At 36.7% G+C, this 23,843-nt stretch overlaps 1 protein-coding gene across 1 annotated transcript in view; it reads right to left on the bottom strand.

Annotated features, from left to right (window-relative positions):
- Positions 1-23,843, bottom strand: part of PRDM15 (PR/SET domain 15) — a 198,488-nt gene that overhangs the window by 109,655 nt on the left and 64,990 nt on the right. Inside the window, exon 5 of the mRNA XM_043998592.1 lies at positions 21,091-21,343. Within this exon, the coding sequence (XP_043854527.1) occupies positions 21,091-21,343 (253 nt within the window). The remainder of the gene's footprint in view (positions 1-21,090; positions 21,344-23,843) is intronic.

Genomic DNA, 23,843 nt, shown 5'->3' with positions numbered 1-23,843 from the left:
ACAAGCTCTGGTGTATTAGTGCTGCTGCACATTCTGGGATTGAGACCCAGGACTGTGACCCAGATCTGCTTATAGGAAATGCAACAAGGTGCTGCCCCCAGTGCTAGCAAAGGGACTACTGAAATCTCCTGACCATCTATGGGCTAAGAGGCCTACACCTGTCTTACTCCCTTACCATCTGTGGGCTGAGAGGCCTGGAAACCGCCACTAATTCAGTCACTCCATCATGGTTTACTGGGGTGCAGTATGTGCTTGACTATGCCCCACTCTCATCCAAGTGCAACAGACCTTTCCTGCCAATTTTCTAAGTTGTCTTGGGGTGGATGATTGTTTCACTCTATCCTTTTTTGTGTTCTGCTGCTCCAGAATTTGTCTTGGGGCATTATTTAAAGTTGTTTAAAGGGGTTTTAGGGTTTTTGCTCAGGCAAGTCCCTGCCTTTTCTCTGCCATCTTGGCTCTGCCCTCCCATAATTACTATTTCAAAGATTTATTTTTTGACCTACTTTTTATTTAGGATTTCATTATTAAGTCTCCACTGAGGTCTGTGTATTGTTCTATGCTCTTTAAACTGATTACTATTTTTATTATGTTAATAATAAAAACATAACATAATAATCTCTAAGAGCTGTTCAGATTACCAAGTGAAGTAGTAAAGGGAGAAGAAAGAAGGCTCAGGACAGAACCCTAAGAGACACATACAGTTAGAGGCTGTGATCTGAAGGAGCCAGCAAAGGAGATGGAGAAAGAGTAGATGAGAACAAGGAGAGAATGGTATCCCAAAAACCTAGAGAGATGAGAGTATAAAGGAAGAGAGAATGATCAACAGTGTCAATGGCTTTGGAGAGGTCAAGGAAAATGAGAATTGAGAAAAGGTCACTGGATTTGGCTACTAATCATTGGTAAATTTAGAGAAGCTTCAGTAGAAAGATAAGGTCAGAAATCAGATTGCAATGGGTTAAGAAGAGAGTGAGAGAAGAGAAAGTGAAGTCGTCTGTGGTAGATGGTCTTTTTAGGAAGCTATAGTCCTTTAGCTACAAAAGGCAGGAGAGAAATAGGATAATAGTAGGGATGGAAGGATCAAGAAAGGGTTGTTTTTGGTTTTGTTTTTTGAGGATAGGGAAGACATGTGCATGTTTGTAGGCAAGAGGAAAGAAGAAGCCAGTAGGCAAGGAGAGATTGAAATGACAAGTTAAGTATGATTTTCTATTATTGGTTGCTTCTCGAATTGAAAATAAAGAGCTTATGCCTAATATTATCTAGAAATAATCCTACATACCATACTTAATCAAGCATTTAATCAGTTATGAGATTTATTTATATACTGTAAGACTTTATAAGATGTGCTTGTCAATTAAATAGGACGTAGATGCCAACCATATAAAATGGCATTTAATACGATGCAATATTGCAGTATAAATTTGTTACTTCCTGCCATACTTTTTGCTGACTTCCCCCTCCCTATGCGAAAACACTCCCTCAGAAACAAAGCAGAACTCAGAAAAGTTTCTTCTGGTAAACACTGGCATGCCTCTTTGAAGCTATTCTAGCCACTCGATAGTTTTTTGGATAAAAACTTTTTGTGTGTGTGTCTATATATGTGAGCGTGTATCCATGTGTATGTTGTTCAATTGTTTTAGTTGTGTCCAACTCTTTGAAACCCCATTTGGGAATTTTCTTGGCAAAGATATTGGAGCAGTTTGCTATCTTCTTCTCCAGTTCATTTTACAGATGAAGAAACTGGGGTAAACAGGATTAAGTGACTTGCCAGGGTTACAAAGCTAGTAAATATCTGAAGCAGGATTTGAACTTAGGTCTTCCTGACTCCAGGCCCTGTGTTCTACCTACTTTACCACCTAGCTGCCCTATGTGTATAAATTTTCTGCTTTCTTGTGCTATTATCTAATTGGCACTATGAACTAACAGGTTCACACTGTAATACAAGGTGATCCAAATGCCATAGCTCACTTTTTTTTTTTTGGGTGGGGCAATGGAGGTTAAGTGACTTGCCCAGGGTCACACAGCTAGTATGTGTCAAGTGTATGAGGCCAAATTTGACCTCAGGTACTCCTGAATCCAGGGACGGTGCTTTATCCACTGTGCCACCTAGCTGCCCCCTCATAGCTCACTTTTAAGCATTAACAGCTTAAAATTGGGATAGCCTCTACTTCAAAAAGTCCATGATTTCATCAACATGAGTATTTTCTCCCACAGTACAGGCTTCAATACATCCATATCATCTTACCCCAAGTGCTTTTTGTTTAAGTCCTCTCATAAATGCTCTACGTAAGTTCTACCCATGGTGTGAAAGGGCCAACCCTGGGCCAACTCTATATATTAAAATTAGATGGGACTATTTCTACTTTTTTTTTTGGTTTTTCTTTTTTGAGGTTTTTCCTTTTTGCTCTGATTCTTCTTGCACAGCATGACTAATGCAGAAATATGTTTAATGTGATGGTACATATATAACCTATATCAGATTGCTTTCCGTCTTGGGGAGGGGGGAGGGAGGGAGAAAAAATTGAAAGTAGAAATCTTATAAAAACAAATGTTGAAAACTATCTCTATGTGTAACTTGAATCTATTGCTCTATTGTGACTTTACTTTCAAAAAACTAATCCACATCTTTTTCACATTGCTCCTTTGCATAATATCTCTTATATGCCTTTTCAAATGCTAGTTATTGTTGGTAACAAGCAGCAGCTTATTTAACTCTCCATTACCATTTGTATCACTCATATTTTTAATTCTTTGGAGACCATTCTAATGATTCGCAGCCATACAGTATCACAAGAATGCTAGTATTTAAAAGATGGGTTGTATGTTAAGGAGCAGCTTGGAATCATTGAAAGCACTGTGCAGTTTCCCATATGCAATTCAGCACATTCTCCTCTTCTTATTCAGTTGAAAGTTGAGCTCACCATCAGTATTCAGTATATGACAGTGTATATACTGATAAAGTAAGGACCTTTAATTCAACTGCATATCCTAATATCAATAATTGCCTTTATTCATCCATTTGACTTTTCCTGTGTTGATTGACAGGGCAAACTTTTCTGAGTGGTTATAGTTCCTCATTGAGGATGTTCTATATAATCCTGTGGCTTAATATAATTAGCAAACTATGATCCCCAAATGAGCATTTGGGGATCCCTGCATCTTGAAGGAATCCCTCCTCCTGCTATTTATGCAAATTGAAGATTGATATTCCTACCAGAAGAGACTTCAAAAAATGTATCTCTTTTCAAGGTTATCAGTGAGAATGAAGTGCTCCTTTTATACAACAAAATTATGTCATTGTAAAAACAAAGAAGGAAATAGATTTGAAGAAGCAAAGAGGAATTCTGACCTGTGTCAAGTGGTTAGAAAAATGTTACACAAAAAAGGGAAGGACAAGTGAAATCTGTGAGCAAAATATTAAATAAATATGACATTCTTAGTAAACAAGAGAGTTGCTATAGGATTAGAAAAAGGTCAAGTGTTGACCCATTTATCAAAAGAGAAGACAGTGGACTTTGAAAACTATAGGACCAAGAGTTTAATTTCAATTTGCTGCAAAATTATAGAATGTATTATTAAAGTGATTACATCTTAACATCTATTAAAGGAAAAAGTAATCACAACGAAATTGTTCCTTCTGATCATGTTTTTATCTAAAACAGTCATGATAATCTAACCTAATTCCCTTTTGGAAAGGATTTCTAGAATGGTTCATCAAGGAAATGCTAGAGACATAATATAAGCTAATTTTTTTGCAAAGTATTTGATGAATTCTCTCGTGCTTTTCTTATGTACCAGATGAATGTTGGTTACTGTGAATAAACCCTATAAGTATTATTTAAAAAGAATTATCTACTCCATAATTTTTATAGCAGCATTATTGGTAATTATAAAAAGACTGCAATCTAAATGTCCAATAATATGGGATTAGTTAAATAAATTGTAGCATATTAATAAGAAGTAATGTGGCATAGTTGTCAGGATTGCGTGGGTTCAAGTCCCAGTTCAGACAAAGGCTATGACCTAAGGCAAGTCACTTAACTTCTCAGTGCTCTAGACAACTTTAGGGTTTTGTTTTGTTTTTTTTAGTGAGGCAATTGGGGTTAAGTGACTTGCCCAGGGTCACACAGCTAGTAAGTGTTAAGTGTCTGAGGCCGGATTTGAACTCAGGTACTCCTGATTCCAGGGCCAGGTGCTCTATCCACTGCGCCACCTAGCTGCCCCTCTCTAGACAACTTTAGAAGACTAAGGTGCTGAGTACCAGTTAATCAATATTAGTAGGGGGGGGAAGGGGAGAGCTCTACAAATTTAACCACAGAAACAGCAAACAACAAAAATGAATCCATTAATCTACTGGAACAATATAATTATGAAGAATAAATGTAAAGAAATGTGAAAATATATTTAAGAAACAGTATGAAGTAAAACAAGAAAAGGCAAATCAGAAGACTATATTACTATGCATAAGAATGGTGAATGAGAGGGGCAGCTAGGTGGTACAGTAGATAAAGCACTGTCCCTGGATTCAGAAGGACCTGAGTTCAAATCTGGCCTCAGACACTTGATATTTACTAGCTGTGTGACCCTGGGCAAGTCACTTAACCCTCATTGCCCTGAAAAAAAAAAATTAAAAAAGAATGATGAATGAGAATAAATTACCATCCTGATGAAGACATGGAGAAATGACTAAAACGTTGCTATACACTGAAATTAATTTCTTCGTGGCTCCAAGGCAAATCTTGATTATATTTTAAAGTCTCAAATGAATAATAAATAAATAGTTTTTACAAATGTGAAATAGACAGGTAGATTTGAGAAATGGTTGAATAGTCAGAAACAAGTATTTATTAAAAGATCAATGCAAAATGATATGGGGTTGGGACATATCAAGGAATTCAGGACTATGAAAGTTTAAACTGGCCTACTAGGCTAAAGGACAAACACACCTCGAGAAGTAAGAGAGATAAGCCCACTAGGCATGGCTGCTTCCTTGATGGGCACCAGGGAACAGAAGTCTCCAGAAATCTCCAGAAGTCAGGACCACCACCTACTTTCCATTGTCAGGTGGGTGATCACCCCACCTATGGTCTATAAAAGCTTTTGTCTTTCTTCTGTTCGAGGAAATAGGTATCTCAGAGAATCATGTCTCTGAACCATCTCCCCTTGAGAGAAGTCTTTCTCTCTTGGTTACTTTCTCTAGTACCTAAATAAAAGACGATTTTACTCTAATTGGATTTGTGTGCGAGAGGGTGTAATTCCTTAAAGAGGAATACCCAAAGACACCCACAACAATTTCCCCTGCGACACAAAATAAGGATTTGTCTAAGGAAGGCTGCCAGGGATCTTTAATTAACTTTGTCCAGCTGAACATTTTAATCAATGACTTAAAGATTTAGATGGCATGAAAATCAAATTTACAGACGACAAGTGAAAAAATAAAGCATGTTCAATGCTTAGCCAGGGTCAAACTGATAGTATATATTTGAGGCAGGATTTAGGACCAGATAGTCCTAGCTTTGCTACTCAAAAGAGACTCTCTCTCTTTCCACTTTCCCACATTGCCTATGATGAAATAATCTAATAAAATGAAAGGGGGAACTGTAAAATCTCCTAATTGATAAAAAAATTCACATAAATCATCAGAATTTCCATATACTCATGAAAGTGAGCAGCAAGAGACAGAAGGAGAAATTACATTTAAAATAACTGTAGACAATATAAAGTACTTGAGAGTCTATCTGCCAAGACAAAGCCAAGGATTACGGGAACACAACTAGAAAACACTTTTCATATAAAGACAAATCTAAATAATGGGTGAAATATTAATTGCTCTAACAGCAACATTGTGCAATGATTGACTATGATGGACTTAGCTCTTCTCAGCAATGCAATGATCCAAGAAAATTCCAAAAGATTCATGATGAAAAATGTTCTCCACATCTAGGAAAATAACTATGGAGTCTGAATGCAGATTGAGGCATACTATTTTCATTTTTTTTCTCCTTTCTCATGGTTTTTCCCTTCTCTTTCTTTTTTCACAACATGACTAATGATGTGGAAATATGTTTAACATGATTGTACTGTAAGATTGCTTGCTGTCTTAAAGATGGGGGAGGGAGGTGAGGGAGAGAGAAAATTTTGGAACTCAAAATCTTACAAAAATGAATGCTGAAAACTATGTTTACATATAATTATTAAAAAATACTATTAAGATGAAAAATGAAGGAATATTAATTGCTCATGGGTAGGCTGAGTCAATATAATAAAAATGACAATTCTCCTCAAGCTAATTTACTTAATCAGTGCCATACCAATCATACTACCAAAAAATAGTTTTATAGAGCTAGAAAAAAATAACAACAAAATTCATCTGGAAGAATAAAAGGTCAAGCATATCAAGAGAATCAGTAAAAAAAAAAAAGGTTAAGGAAGGTTGTTTAGCAGTTTTCAAACTATATTACAAAGTAGTTATCAAAACAATCTGTCTGGGAAAACTAAAAAGCAGTTTGGCAGAAAAGAGGCATAGATCAACATATCATACCATATACCAAGATAAGGTCAAAACAGATAAAGGATTTAAACGGGAACATAGAAAATTGTACCTTTCAGATCCATGGATACAGGAAAAGTTTATGACTAAACAAGAGACAGAGAGCATTACAGGAAGTAAAAGATAATTTTGATTACATGAAATTAAAGGCCTCATTTCTCAAATATATAGGAAATTGAGTCAAATTTATAAATATTAGAGCATTTTCCCAGTAGATAAATGGTCAAAGGATATGAACAAGAAGTTTTCAGAAGAAATCAAATCTGTCAGAAGTCACATAAAAAAATTGCTCAAAATCATTACTGATTAGAGAATGCACATTAAAAGAAATCTGAGGTTCCACTTCATGCCTATCAGCTTGGCTAATATGACACAAAAAGAGAATGAAAAATGTTAGAGGAGATGTGACAAAATTGGGACACTAAATCACTGCTGGTGGAATTGTGAACTAGCCTAACCATTTTGGAGAGCAATTTGGAAATACCCCCAAAGACCTATAAAATGTGCATACCCTTTGGCCCAGCAATAACCATTAATAGGTCTGTTTTATCTCTGTGGTTGCTTTCATTAAGAAGTCTTAACACCTCGTGAATAAAGAGGCTTTAGGGCTTACTTTTTTTACTCTATTATAATTACAAATAACACGTAATATGCAATTATAAACAAATGAACACAACTAGATCCTGAAAAAAACTCTTACGTGATCCATTTATCCCCACCAGTTATCATCCTAGATCTCTCCTGGCTCTATGGCTAAATTATTTCAGAAGGCTATTGATAGATAAGTGGTGCTTCTACTTTCTTTTTTTTCATTCTCTTCTCAACTTTCTATAGTCTGACTTCCAAATTCATTGAAACAACGGTTCTCTTCAAAGCTATTAACTGAGAAACCTATTGACCTTTTCTTAATCCTCATCCTCCTTAACCTTTCTGCAACTTCTGGCACTGCTGATTGACCTCTTCTCTCTAATGATCTCTTCTCTAGATTTTCACGTTACTGCTCTCTCCTGGTTCTCTTCCTACCTATCCTTTCTCAGTTTCTTTTGCTGATCTTCATGCCCACTAATCAAGTGTGTCCCAGAGGTCTCTGTTCTGAGACCTTCTTCCTCTATATTTTTTTACTTGGTAAACTTAGCTTCTGGGTATTCAATTATCATTTCTATGCTGATGATTCTCAAATCTATTTATCTAACACTAACCTCCTGTCTCACCATCTCTGACTGTCTAATGGACATCTTAAACTGTATGCCTTTTTTTTTTTTTATTTTTTATTTTTTGTTTTTTTGGTGGGGCAATGAGGGTTAAGTGACTTGCCCAGAGTCACACAGCTATTAAGTGTCAAGTGTCTGAGGCTGGATTTGAACTCAGGTACTCCTGAATTCAGGGCCGGTGCTTTATCCACTGCGCCATTTAGCTGCCCCTACTGTATGCCTTTTAAACATCTTAAATTCAACATGTCCAAAACTAAACTCATTATCTTTCCTCCCAAATGCTCCCCTTTTCCTACTTTCTTTATTACTGTTATCACTGTCACCCATGCTCACAACATAGGTGTCATCCTAAAGTCTTCATTCTCTTTCATTTTCCATATCAAGTCCATTGCCAAAGACTGTTGATTTCACCTTTGTAACATCTTCCAAATATATCACCTTTTCTCTTCTGACACTGCTACCATCTTGGTACAGGCCCTCATCACCTTACACCTGGACTACTGAAATAGACTTATGTTTGGTCTCCCTACCTCAAATCTCTCCTTACTCCAAGTCATCCTCCATTCAGATGTCAAAGTAATCTTTCTAGAGTGCAGGTCTGATTATGTTACCTCCCCACTCAATAAACACCAGTGGCTCCCTATTACTTCCAGGATCAAATATAAAATTTTCTGCTTGGCACTCAAAGCTACTCTTAACCTTTATAGTTTTCTTACATATTACACAAACATCCCCTTCCACATACTCTGCAATCTGGTAATAATGGACTCCTTGTTATTCCAGAAATAAGACATACCCAGTCTCTCTACTGACCTCCAATCTCCAATCTCCAACTGCCTTTCAGACATCTTGACCCATATATTCAGTGGATATTTTAAACTCTCTGTAGAGAACAGAATTTATTATCTTTCCCTTTATCCCCACCCACCCACCTTCCCTATTACTGTAGGAGGCAATATCATTCTCCCAGTATCTTGGGCTAGCTACCTAGAAGTCATCCTGGATTCTTCACTATCTGTCACTATCTCTCACCATCCCACCTTCCTGCAGATTTCACCTTTGCAGCATCTCTTGAATACACCCCCTTTGTCCTCTGGCATTGCTACTACTCTAGTGCAGGCCCTCATTACCTCCCACCTCAATGACTACAATAGCCTGCTGGTGGGTCTGCCTGCCTCTAGTCTCTCTCCACTACAATCCATCCTGCATTCAGTAACTAAAGTGATTTTCCTAAAATGCAGGTGGAATCATATCAACCCTACCCCCAACCCCCAATTCATTAAACTCCTCGAGAGGAAGGGCCATCTTTAGCCCCTTTTAGTATTCCCAGTGCTTAGCACAGTGCCAGGCACATAACAGTTGCTTTAAAAATGTTTATTGATTGATATGGATCTCTTCTGTGTGGTCACCTGTGGTCCTGTTGTTCTTCCCGCCTCTATTTTTTAAAGTGTCATTTTTATTTCCTCATATAGCATATTGGGAACAGATATTAGGGCCTAAATTTGGTCTTTCCACTGCTATAGATGATGAAAATATTTGCTATTGACATACTGGACAATTGGTTCCATTTTTACTCAGTCTTCCTTCCAGTTTTATCTATAAATATACTTATGAGATGATATGGCTTAGTAAGGGGATCCCATATGGAGCCATCTGCAGACCTGCTTTTCTTTCTCCTGTTTACTATCTTGTGAGTCAATGCTGTTCATAATCTTTCACCAGCCTTCTCTGCAATATCTTACAAGTGAGTTTATATTTGAAAGCAGTGTTGTTCTTGGCTGCCATATCACTCACCTTGGTAAAGAAATGTGGCTCCTGCTCTCTTTTGTATTCCTCATATTGGTAAAACCATTTGGGGGAAAATTCTTCTTTCAAAATTGCCTTTAGAAGCAGTTTATCAGCTATATGATAAAGATAATGCCATCAATTTAAAGTCATAGGAGGTTTTCCTGTGGTCTACTAATTTTTCTTCTTTCCTCTTCCTAGTCTCTTTACCTTTCACTCTCTCTCTCCACCTTCTGTCAATGTCAGGCTGACTATAATCCAATAGCCTGAAGAACAAAAGAACCTACATGACTGCTGGAGTGGTCCAGAGACTTGGGGTAGGAGAGGAAAGAGATAATAGGAATAGGAGAGAAAACTTTTTATGGTTACACCACAGAGAAGATTGTCTCATGTGAATCTATTTGTAAGCTAAGGCAAGTAATTACCTTAATTATATACTTCAAGGACTTAAGTTTTCCTCTTGGGTATTCCCTCTACTAACGCTGATCATAGCCCTTCTATAATTTGCCAGACTGTCTTCTGAGAACTGCTGCAGTCAAATAATTAAGCATCCTATGGCCAATCTGCTGAGGTGGCTCTCCAAGCTTGGATAACAATCCAATAATCTTAGATGGCAAAGTTAATTCATTGACCTATATGCTAAACCTTTCCAGCTTAGTAGGATCTGTCAGGCCTCATTCTCTACTTGTACAGCCTTTGAGAATCCAGGATCATCTCAATACTATTTGAGGAATTAGTGAAGGACTTTAGGAGAGATGTGTAAAGACATTAAGTGGCTATAGATGGGCTAAGTGCTACAAATGCAAATAACCAGAAGTTGAGTATCTTGTTAAGTAAAATACTTTATTCCTACATTTAAAAAAAATCTCTCTCTAGGAAAGTATGTGATTTTTAACTGTATATTAAGTATTTAAGTTCCTAGATAGCAATGAGATGAGTCTATTTTTTGAAGTCAAAATTTAATACCTCAGTTATTTAAAAATGACAGGAAGCAATGTTCATCCTTTCTATACATTGTTTCAACTGTCTTCAAAAGAAGCATTGAGCATTAAAGATAGAGACACAGGACACAGAATGTTAGAGGTGGAAGGAACCTAAATTTGAACACAGAATACTAGAAAAGAGACAAGAAAGGGAGAGTGCAAGATGTAGTAAAAAGCACAACAGATTTAAAAGTCAGAGGACCCAGATGTTTCCCATCACCATCTTGGTCATCTTCCATTTAACAGTTTCTTAGTTCTATTCCTAAAATAAGATGATTAGAACTAGACACAATCGTTTAATTTCAGTTATAATCCTACTGCATATTATGCACAAGATTGAGTGGGCAGGATTAAATGACATCATTTAATTAATTAATTTAATTAAGGTCCCTTCCCGATTTAATGTTCTTTGATTTAAAGTTCCACCGAGCACTAACATTCTAAGGACCCTTCCCATTCTGGTATTCTGTCATAAATTCTGCTTTAGCTCTAAAATTCAACGTTCTAAGGTCTCCTCCAACTTTAGTATTCTATTTTCCAAGAACTCTTTCACCTATAACAATCTGTATGCTATGATTCTAATGATAGGCTCTAAAATTTTTTGCTTAATGAGTTTTTACTCTAGGGAAGTTTTTATGGATGAAACAAAAAATAGAAACTGAATTCCAGATCATAGTTCTTTCTACTACAACAAGCTACCTATTCAAGGGAATTTTCTCATTGGGGTCATTAGATTTAGGACAACTAATCAGTCTGCACTCCGGGCTATGGCTCTTGGGTTTTCTTTAGATCAGTAATTATCTTAGCATTGCACAGAAGCTGGTCATGTCTCCCATTCATAGGTATGCTTTAGGGGAAATTTGGCTAAACTATACAAGAGGTCAAAGAAAAAATGAACAACTTCAAAACCTTGACTATATTAAATTTTCATAGGGCAGCTAGGTGGCACAGTGGATAAAGCACTGGCCTTGGATTCAGGAGGACCTGAGTTCAAATTCAGCCTTAGACACTTGACACTTAACTGGCTGTGTGACCCTGGGCAAGTCACTTAACCCTCATTGCCCTGAAGAGAAAAAAAAAGAAAGAAAGAAATTTTCATACCATCACAGAATCTTAGAGGAAGAAGGAACCTCAGAGTTTATCAAGTCCAAATCATACATAACAGAGAATAATTACCATCTCCACCATATCTGACATTAGATAGCAGCTTTTGCTTAATATATTCTGTTATTGGGACATTCAGCATATCATAAACAGAGGCTGTTCACTTTTTTAACTTAGCATTCATTTTTTTATATAAACTTTCATTTAATACCTTTTGTTTTAACATTGCCTAACTTTTCTTCTATATTGTTTTTCCTCTAGATCCATACAAAAAGATATCCCATATATCAAAAAAATGCTTTAAAAAGAAAAAGAAGTAGAGTAAAAAATCAGCAAAAATTAATAATTCATTGAAAAAAATCTAACAAAAATACTCAATGTTACATATCCATAGGCTGCCCCTATCTGAAAAAGTATGGGGAGAAGAGTCTTCTCACATCTTTTCTTTGGGGCCCAGTTTGTTCTTTGTAATTTTCAGCATTCATTTTTTTTTTAATTTTAATTTTTTTTTTTAGTGAGGCAATTGGGGTTAAGTGACCTGCCCAGGGTCACACAGCCGGTAAGTGTTAAGTGTCTGAGGTCGGAGTTGAACTCAGGTCCTCCTGACTCCAGGGCCGGTGCTCTATCCACTGCACCACCGAGCTGCCCCCCAGCATTCATTTTTAACTGTTTTAGCACTTAGATACAGATATGTTGTTGCTGCTGTTGCTGTTGCTAAATAGTTCAGTTGTGTCTGACTCTTCATGACCCCATATACCATAGCATGCCTATACTGTCCTTGAGATTTTCTTGACAAAGATCCTGGAATGATTTGTCATTCCCTTCTCCAGTGGATTAAGGCAGAGGTTTAGTGATTTGCCCAGGGTCACACAGCTAGAAAGTATCTGAGGCCAGATTTGAACTCAGGTCTTCCTGACCCCAAGCCTAGTGCTCTATCCACCGAGCTATCTAGCTGCCTAAATATAGATACACACATACACATATATATGATAAACAAAAATGTTTCTAGCTATGCAAATAACAAAATGACAAAAGTTCAAAAGTCTAAAACACATGGAGTCAAAATGTGACAGAAATTTCCTCAATCTTGACTGGAATTAAATGCAAAGAAAGCCATTAGGTAGGTATTTCAAATCAATGCAAGAATTTTTGTTCTCTAAGTAACATTAATAAAAAACAAACAAACAAAAAACATTAATGTCTCTGCCAACTTGAAGGGAAGAAAAAAAAACTTCTCAGTTCCCAGAAATATTCTAATGACCTAGAGATGAAGTGTTCAAAAACTTCATGAAATTTCCTATTGATCCAGAATCCATCTAATCTATGTGATTTAATCACAATTAAAATCATTTCTATATTTGCACATTCTAGTCCCTAGGTTCTTAAACTGTGAGTTTTGTGAAAATTTTGACAGAAGTAAAAGGTTATCCATACCTATTTTATATACCCAGGGGCACATAAAAATTTCTCAGGCAAAAAGGGGTCATGAGTAGAAAAAGTTTAAGAAGCCCTGTTCTATAGGACAAAGAGCCATATTTAAGTGATATGACTACTAATTACACATCTCTCACCTCAACAATTAACATTATATGAAGATTATCATTTTATAGGAAAAACAAAATTAGTAAATGTGGGTAAAAATCTGGGAGAGAAACAGATCACACTGAGGAAAATAATGAGTTCCATATCAATAATTTCAATGATTAATTCAGTTTCTGAAGTATCACCATAATTATAAAGAGCTTACCTTTCTTAAAATGCAGAAAATATGAGATTAAGTGAATGATCTCTATCTTCTGCACCTTTCCCAATCTCTTTTTATGCATCTCTCAAGTCACACATCTCCCTGGTCTAAGTTACATTCCCACAGGGAATCCTAGGCACAGAGTTAAGTTTTATCCCACCTTAAGATACCTGCATTTAAGTAATCCTAAAAGGCTTTTCCTTTTAAGATCCAAAGGAATAAACCTTTAATAATAAAAGGTTCAGATATTGTAATAAGTCACAGTTCTAGTGGCAAACTGCAGCAAAATCCTATCTCTTTAATATCAACATTCTCCTGTTAATGCTACGTGGCAGAATTAAAACCACTTTAAGGAGAAGATGGTAGACATGGAAAGAGAAATGATAGACACAGTTAGGCTGCAGCATATTATCAATGGTGACTTGCACATGAGTGGCATAAAAAATATCAATAAGAATCTGTATAACATTCAAAGGAGTTGTTAAAAAACAACAAACAATGGATGGACCCTTCAAATGCTGCATTGGTATACACAGAGATATAGAAAGAATGAGGAAGGTCTCCAGTATTTTGGATGTGTCTTCCAAGAAAGATTTATGGAAAGACATAGGTTAAGAAACAGATATAATGATAAGGCATGCAAGGTTACAAATCTGCACAGATGGAAGCAATGACATCAATAAAATCATAGGTCCCTCAAAGTAGGAAAATAAATGACAGGCAGTAAGACAGATAACCAGGGAAGAAAACATTACCCACTGCCCTTTGCAGGCATATGTAGGCAGTACCAGTTTGATGTACAGTGCAGGCGCTGTGTTAAGCACAGGGTATACAAAGGAATACAAAAGACATTCCCTGCTCTGCTCTCAAGGAGTTCCGTTCAAAAAGATGAAAACAGCTATGTAAAATAAGTTACAGACAGGATAAACTGGAGATAACCAACAGCGGGAAAGAAGCAGCATTAAAGGAGTGATAGAGTTGAATCAGAAATATAGTATAGTGTTTTTCTGAAACTAAACATAATAATGCCAACAATTCTTGGTATTATTATTATTTTTTAATGAGGCAATGGGGGTTAAGTGACTTGCTCAGGGTCACACAGCTAATAAGTGTTAAGTGTCTGAGGCCAGATTTGAACTCAGGTACTCCTGACTCCAGGGCCGGTGCTCTATCCACTGCACCACCTAGCTGCCCCTAATTCTTGGTATTATTAAGGAAATACATCCTAGTAGGTTGTGGAGTATTTTTCTTGGTAACTGTTGGCCTTACTAGTCAGTAGCTGTGGTTCTTGGAAGGTAGTAGAACATACTTTACATGTCCACTGACTGGACTCTGATTCAACAGGAACACTGCTTTCTGCAGTGCTGGCTAAAAGCCAAAAAAAAAAAAAAAAAAAGGGAACAGCAATCAGTTCCTCCTACAATGAAGCCACCCACAGTGCAGATAATACTCATATAAACTAATGACACCTTGTAATTTGTAATACATGCACCAATTTGTTAGTGAAATTCTGGCATTAGGTAAGTTTAATTTGAATAAATGTAAATTAATCCGCAATCATCCATATTAATTTTTCAGTCTGTCAGTGACACATTAAAATAAAAGAAGTGCCCTCTGAGCATCAATTTGTGACATGAGTGCCCTTCGAAGTATAAAGAGCAATATAAGAGCTCTGTGCACATTAAGGGGGTCACATCTGGATCATGGCTATGAAACCGTGACAATCATTGACCTTCAGAGTCAGCTACTGGTCCACTTCACTGTTAAATCTTCTTATGGAAGACTGCTGTATTTGGAGATTTAGGTGAGACTCTCCTCCTTTGTCATATGCCATTGCAAACATAAAGGAATCAGAGAAAAGATAAAAGTCTGTGTGTGTGTGTGTGTGTGTGTATGTGTGTGTGTGTGTGTGTGTGTGTGAGAGAGAGAGAGAGAGAGAGAGAGAGAGAGAGAGAGAGAGAGAGAGAAAGAGGGATAGAGGGAGAGGAAGAGAGAAACAGAGACCCTTTATATACATATATCTGTGTATGTGACCCCTTTCTTATCATGGCTTTCAGTATTTTGTTACTATGACAGAAGGAAAGTCAGGCCTGCTGCAAACCCTGGCACTGTAAGAAATCTAACCAGTGATTCTGAAATTTGGCTGGTAAAAACCCAAAGCTTTATGACCCAAAAAGATTAGGAATCGAGACTCTAACCTCATCCCTGTGCTGTTCCAGTTCTCTATAATAGACACATTTAAGCAGTAATGAGGAGGCAGACTAGTAGGGTGGGAATAATACTACATTTGCAACTGAAGGACTCTGGTTCCAATCCTAAGCCTGCTATTTATTATTTATCTGGTCTCTTAACCTACTGGGGCCTCATATTCCTCACTTGTAAAATGAGAAGTTGAACTAGATGACCCTAAGAGTCCTTCCAACTTTAAATCTATGATCCAATAAGAGCCTTCCCCCAACATGATAGTGTTCCAGATGCAATTTTGTAGAATTCACATTCATACTTACGAAGAAAACTACTTGGATGTAAATAAAAGTTGTTCAGAATTAGACATTTTTTAAATTATATCTAAAAAGATGTGACCTTTCATTCCCTTCAGTCTTCTTAAAGCATGCGAGAGAAGGAAAGGTCACAATTAGAATATTACAGCAATTATTTTGCATACATTTAGCTGAATGTATTAGAGTTTTTTTTAATCAAAGAGCTTATTTTTCTTGTCTCTCCCACTTATGTGCATTTAATCCCTGTCTATTTAAAACCTTCCCTTCCTTTAAAGTTCAGCTCAGGTGCCATGTGTTCTCTGAGATTTCAGCCATTCTACATAACTATTCTCATTCTAATGTAGAAAACATATTCATACATATTGTAACTTCTGCCAAACTACAAGCCCTTTGAGAGCAGAGAAGATGAAATATTTCATGTTTGTATTCCCCTCAGTTCCGAGGTGAATACATATAATTTGCATATAATTTGTTGACTGACTGAATGAATAAATGGATTAGTAGTTATATTAGTTTACATGTACTGAACTAGGTGCTATACATCTCCATCTGAACACCACTCACCACAAATTCAATAAATTTAAAAAGTGACCTTGCATGTAATAGGGGCTTGGCAAATTATTTAACTGAATGAAATCTTTATCCCAAATCAGTTCTTCCTCCTGACTAAATGACATGTTTCTTTCAGTTATCCAAGCTGAAATTCTGAAGGCATCTTTTATTTCTCCCTCATCCTTACTTCCATATCCAATCAGCTGCCAGTTGTTATTCTCCTTCTCATTTCTATTATTATGATGACAAGACTCTTGCCTAAACATTTTTTTTCCTGAATTTTTTAACTGATTATAAATTTCAAACTATAAGGAACCTTCAAATGTCACTGAATTCAATCCTCTTCTTTTATAGATGAGGAAACTGAGGCCCAGAGCAGTTAAGTAACTCAACCAGGGTCATACTGATAGCATCTGGGGAGAGATTCCAACCAGGTTTTATCCACTCTGTGTTCAGTACTGTCTCCACAATCCCCTGTTGCCTGTGATCTTCTTGCCTTTAAATGTTTTTTTCTTCAATCCATTAATTCAGAAGGACCTTTGGTCCTTCAGTGATAGTAGTTCACTATTACCCATGAGGGAACATGCTATAGTAGAAGAACAGAAAGACAAAATTCCTAGGAGTTTCAGATTGCCAAAGAAGAATATTTTAAAAGGCAAAACATGTCTATATAAATCAGTACTTATAGGTATGCAAATATTGTATTACAAAAGGATGAAGAAACTGAAAATTCAACTTAAATCAAACTTTAGCCTTAAATGATTAAAATTTAGACTCAGAAACTCGAATAAAGAAATCTACTTATTATAATAGGCAAGTAGGTGGCACAGTGGATAGGGTACTGGACCAGGAGTCAGAAAGACCCGAGTTCAAATATGGCTTCAGACATTTAATAGCTGTATGATTCTGGCCAAGCCACCTAACCCTTTTTGATTCATCTGTATCCTCATCTGTAAAATGAGCTTGAAAAGGAATTGGCAAACCACTCCAGGATCTTTGCCAAGAAAACCCCAAAGGGGTCATGAAGAGTTGGACATGACTGAATAACACTTATTATTAAAACATTCTTGCTTCTCTTGGGTAATTGATTTCTTTACTTTTCACTTGTTATTGAACAATCCAAGTTCAGTGTAGTCTTGGAAAAATTAAAAGACTATCCAAAACTGAATTCATCATCTTTCTAGACAAACCCTCACAACATTCCTATTATTGTTGAGAGTAACACCACGATCCCAGTCACCAGATTCACAATTTCAGCATCATCCTGAACTCCTCACTCACACTGACCCCACATATCAAAAACACTTGTCGAGTCTTTTATTTTCTACCTTCATAACATCATATCCTTTTCTCACCATATATTTACCATCTTGGTGCCTGAAGCACTGCAATAACCATCTGGTAGGTCTCCCTGCTTCAAATCTCTCCCTACTCCAATCCATCAGACAATGTCACAACCCCACTCCCCCCATAAACTTCAATGGCTCCATACTATGTCCAGGAACAAATGTAAAATGTTCTGTTTAGCCATTAATTTAAGAGAATCTAAAAGGCAGATGGTGATGTGGGAAAGGAGCTCAGGAAAGGGACCGAAGATATGAAAATCATTTGTATAGAGCTGATATTTGAATCCTTGGGAACTAATGGAATGACCAAGTGAGATGGTAAAAAGGACTCAGTACTTGCGAGACACCCCTGGTTAGTGGGTCTGACATAGATGAAGATTCAGCAAAGGAAACTGAGAAGAAATTGTCAAGCACGCAAGAAGAGAACTTGAAAACTTAGGAGAAGAGAGAGGATCCAAGAGAAGAGGATAATCAGTATCTACTCTTTTTTTTTTTTTTTTGCAGGGCAATGAGGGTCAAGTGACTTGCCCAGGGTCACACAGCTAGCAAGTGTCAAGTGTCCAAGGCTGGATTTGAACTCAGGTCCTTCTGAATCCAAGGCCAGTGCTTTCTCCACTGTGCCACCTAGCTGCCCCCAGTATCTACTCTTTAAGGTCTAGCTTACATACCTCCTCTTCCATGAAGCCTTCCTTGAATACTCTAGGAAGAAGTGATTCCTTCCTTTCTATTTTTTTGGGGGCAGGGCAATGAGGGTTAAGTGACTTGCCCAGGGTCACACAGCTAGTAAGTGTCAAGTGTCTGAGGCCAGATTTGAACTCAGGTCCTCCTAAATCCAGGACCTATGCTTTATCCACTGTGCCGTCTAGCTGCCCCTAGGATAATCAGTATCAAAGGATGCAGAGAAAGGTCAAGAAGAATAAGGACTGAGAAAAAACCACTGGGTGTATTCATTAGAGAAACTGGGTCGGGATGGGATCAAGGGTAGGTACACATAGAAGGGTTTGCCTTGACAAAGAGAAGGACCATCTCTTTATGTAATATAGGAATTAAGAAAGATATTGAAGAAAGTTACCTAAGTGATGTGAGATGAAGTGAAAATGTCCTCATTTTTTGGTGAAAAATGAGGTGAAGTCCTCAGCTGAGAGAGTGGAGGAAGAAAGCTTTTGGAGGCTTGAGGAGGTATGAAAAGTTTTGGAATAGCTACTATATTGAGAAGTATAGAGAATAAATTAGGAAGGTTTAAAAAGGTCACCTTGTAATCAGGGCTCAGTTGAGATGAATAAATCTGTAACGGAAACGATACACACAGTTTGTGATTTTGTTTCCAGTTCTGCTCGGGAACTTTTCAATAGGAGAAATGGAGGTCAAGTTCTTATGGGCAGGGATAAAGTTTTTGCCTTTATTTGTATTCTTGTCCCTAGTACAGCGTCTGGAACATAGTAAGAATTTAATAAGTATTTGTAGACTAACTTTCATTTCCTGGTGGTATGTTATATTATTAACTTGTTTTATGATTGTTTTTATGATCAGTCAATAAGCCTTGTTTAAGAACACCCTAAACCTGAATGAATTCTTTAGTCAAGCCAATTGCAGGAACATCCCCTCTCCCCATCCCTCCCTTCCTTCGTGGCCACAAAACATAGTTCTAGGCCTCATTCACTGTTGCCTGTTCTACTGCACTAAGTTTCAAAGTAAACTTCTAGGCCTCTAAGCTCATTATCATCCTAAAGCATGGATCTAAATATATCAAAGAGTTGGGTGGTATAGTGGATACAGTGCTGGGCCTGGAGTCAGGAAGACCTAAGTTCAAATTTGGTCTACAACAATTATTTAGTTCTGTAACCCTGGGCAAATCATTTAACCTCTATCTCATTTCCTCATTTGTAAAAGTGCCAATAAAAATAACACCTGTCACTCAAGGTTATTGTGAGGATCAAATGAAATAATATAAAACACTTAGCACAATGCCTGGCATTGCAATTGTCATTGTTGCCCTGTCATTATCATCATCATCATTTTCACCAATTATAAAGAATTTTTAGCAATCTATTATCTTTAATATCTAATATCTTTAATATTATCTTTAAAGCTTTTAACAATTTGATTCTCACTTAACCCTCATTGCCCCACCAAAAAAAAAGACAATTCAACTCTATTTTACCTTTCCAGACTTTTTTCATACTGTTTCCACCCAAAGTAGCCAACATGGTATTCCCTTGAATATTTTTCATTGTTGAAAAATAACAGGTAGGAACAGATAGGTGGCACCAGCCCTGGATTCAAGAGGACCTGAGTTCAATTTCAGCCTCTGACACTTGACACTTACTAGCTGTGTGACCCTAGGCAAGTCACTTAACCCTCACTACCCCACCAAAAAAAAAAAAGAAAGAAAGAAAGAAAAAGAAAAATAACAGGTTCCTCTTTCCTCCTTGTGAGAGAGATTAAAAAGTTTTGCGGAATTTTCTTTGGCAGAGAGAAAAATTGCTACTTTTCCTTGACCATGGCTAACAGTTTCTTCCCAGAGGACAAGTAGTCCTAACTTAAGGAAAAGGAGAGAATCAGAAAAAGTAGAGCTGAAAGGGGGATGATAAGGGCATGTTGTCCCAAAGTTCTGATGCAAGTACTCTACTGCTGGCCTCATTTTAAAAGCACACTGGTGATGAAAGAGAAGTCATATTGCCAGTAAAGAGCAGAACAAATACATGAATTCTAGTGCTAGAACTCTTCCCACAACGCTACAGCTGCCTCAGAGTATTTTATAGTGTGAGAAAATATAAGAGTGAGAAAAAAATCCAAGACAAAGCTGATAAGAGTTGAATTTTCCAATTAAAAGAAGACGCACTCTTAGATAATGGAAAAACTTTAAAGAAAACATATTATCCTTATTAAACGAAAAATAACGTTATTGCTGCTTGGTTAGCAGGACTAGAACTTGAAGGTATTTTTGCAATACTAATTTTAATGACTTCTTTAACATTTTCTGGTGTGGTACCTTTTTTTAGTTAACTGTAAACATTTGCAGGGCAGATAACAGAGAAGAAAAATTGAAGCTTTCCACAGGTAATTCATTTTTAAAATTATAGGAAAGTAAAATCCACGATTTAAAAAAAAAATCACAACCAAATCAAACCACCACAAAGACAAAAGCTTAACCTTCATTAAAAAAGGTTAACCTAGCATACATAAAACAAGCCTATTTTATTAATTCAGAATTCTTTACTAAGTGTGTACTACCATGTCAGCAAAAGGAACAATGGAATACTGCCTGGCTATATATCCAAAAAAGGGGGATAAATGTCTATCATTCCCCCACATACCATGCACAATATTGGAGACCTGCTTCAGCACTGGCTTCTCCATTTTTTTGGCATAAAAAGCTGCATACCACACTCGCAACTCGGTGCCTGGAGGAATGTCCCGGGAGGTAGTGAAGTAAATGTCATTGTCATGCTGAAAGGCAGTCAAGTTCTGATGTTCATATTCTACTGCTGGTCTCACCATCATCATCCAGTTGCAGTCATCCTCATTGGATGTATCAAAACAAATTGAGTGTCCATCCTTCTGGAAAACCTAACAAGTGGAAAGGCAATGGTATGTATGGTCATCTATTAAGATAAATGGGAAAAAATACCACAGAAACCTTGGCACAAAAATCAAAAGACAATAACTTCCTAAGGGTCATGTTTTAAGCATATGAGATAGGTAATACATGGATAGATTTGCATAGCTTAAGACTAGAAACAAGTTATGATGCCATGGAGGTGGCTCTATGCCCTGGGTAATATACTGTCTGCTGTCTAAGGACTAACCGAGGGCAAAGTTTTTTTACCAGTACTTTGGCTTCTAAGTGATACATTCTTTCACCACAGAACAAGGAAAAATACACAGTTAAGTCTCAGTCTTAGGGCAGAGGGTGCCAAAAATATTATAGTTGTTAGGTTATCCATAAACCTTAACTTTGATATTGATACTTTGAAATTTGAACTCTAATGATTAGCGTTGCCATACTCCAGAGGAAAAGAAACACTATCAATATTAATACTTTTGCTACAAATGTAACCAGAAAATGTAAATAAGTCATAGGTAAATGAAAGGAATGATTGTTCCTCCAAGTAGAAATTGTGAGCCAATCAAAGATAAGGCCAGGTCTGTTTATGAATATAAAGCCAACCAAACCCTCTCCCCCAAAAGAGATATCTGGTCATCCAATCTTGAAGTGTTCATCAAAAGCACAAGCAAAAAAGACCACATCAATTGCCCCTTATGCATGAATTTCTTTTGCAGACAATGTAGAGGTAGGATAATTCTATGATAAATTTTAAAAACTCCTCCAAATAGTTGGTGACTTTACTGTAACAAAGGAAGATGAAAATGTGTTTCAAAATATTTTTGAATGAAATCAAAGGTTTCTTACAATGCTTATAAGGTATTACATACTTTATTCCAAAAGAAAGTGGGAAGATGTCGAAGATGGAAAATACCAAAAATCACACAAAAAATGAAACTGACTATATCTTAACATACAGAAAACAGCTGGTTAACTGAATGAATAGCATTTCAGAATAAGTTGTGTGCAATCAGAACATTGACTAGTTAAAGCAAAATACAAAATTAGTAACAAACTTTAAGAGGAGGAAGGAACAAGGATTTGGTAAGTGCCTACTATGTGCCAGGCATTGTGCTAAGTGCTTTACAAATATTATCTCATTTGATCCTCACAACAACCCAATGAAGTAGGTGCTATTATTCTTATCCCCATTTCAGTTGAGGAAAAAGAAGTTAAGTGACTTGCCCAGGGTCACACAACTACTAAGTGTTTGAGGCCAGATTTGAACACAGGTCTTCCTGACTCCAGGCCCAGCACTTTATTCACTGTGCCACCTAGCTGCAGAAAGAATAAAGATAAGAATGTAATGTAATTATAATGTAATTATAGTCATTCTAATTTGACCTCTTCAAAATGCTATTAAAAAGAGGTCAAAAATATGAACAAACATTTTTTCAAAAGGAGTACAAAGTCACTAATCTCCTAAAATCATTAATAATCAAAGAAATACAAACTCAAACAACCTTGAGGAATTACCTCAAACTAGAAGAAATTCATTAGAAACTCATTGAAGAGAAGAGTGGTAAGACAGGCACGCTGACTCGATGATTGTGGCACTATGAACTGGTTCAACCATTCTGGAAAACAATTTGGAACTATGGAAAAAAAAGTTACTGAATTGTTGATACCCTTTTACCCAGACACTCTACCAGTAATGGAAAGAAAAGTCCCCAACAATCATTATTCAATGCATATATGGTCAAAAGATAGGAATCAACAGTTAACAAAAAGAAATGTAAACTTTTAACAGAAAAATAGACTGCTCCAAATCACTAATGATAAAAGAAATGAAAATCAAAACAACCTAAGATTTATTCTCACACCCAACAAACTGATAAAGATGATAAAAATTGGGCATAGTCAATACTGCAGGAGTGTTAGGCTAAGCAAGTAGCTTAAAATACCTACACATTTCGACTCACAAATCCCATTGTTGGCCACCTAGGAGGTTAGGGGAAAAAAATAAAGAATAGTCCCATATAGCAAAATAAATGTTCACAGAAGCATTTTTGTAGAAAGAAAGAATTGGAAACAAAACAGATGTTAGCTGATTAGAGGAATGGCTAGGTAAACTGTGGCATAAAAATGATGTGTAAGAAATGAATATGAAGAAATTGAGATATTTGGGAAGAATTATGATCTGATACAAAGTAAAGTAAACAGAACTAGGGAAAAATACACAAATGAAGACAATAACATAAATGGAAAAAATGGAAAGAATAAAACTCAACACTGTATAATTATAATGACCAATATTGACTCCCAAAAGGAAATGTACATAACACTAGGTAGGCAAATTGTATCATGGAACAAATCCTAGTCATAGACTCAGAGAACTTGAATTCAAATACCTCCTCTGTTGCTGACTACCCTAACTCAGTAGACCTCAAATTTCCTCACCTGAGAAAATGAGATCACTGAACCATTTATCCTCTGAGGTCCCTTCTCACTCTAAATCAGTGA

Source organism: Dromiciops gliroides, chromosome 3 (genome assembly GCF_019393635.1).
Source record: "Dromiciops gliroides isolate mDroGli1 chromosome 3, mDroGli1.pri, whole genome shotgun sequence".
NCBI classification, from domain to species: domain Eukaryota; kingdom Metazoa; phylum Chordata; class Mammalia; order Microbiotheria; family Microbiotheriidae; genus Dromiciops; species Dromiciops gliroides.
Note: the sequence above shows the minus strand (reverse complement) of the source record. Positions and strands in the feature narration are given on the sequence as shown.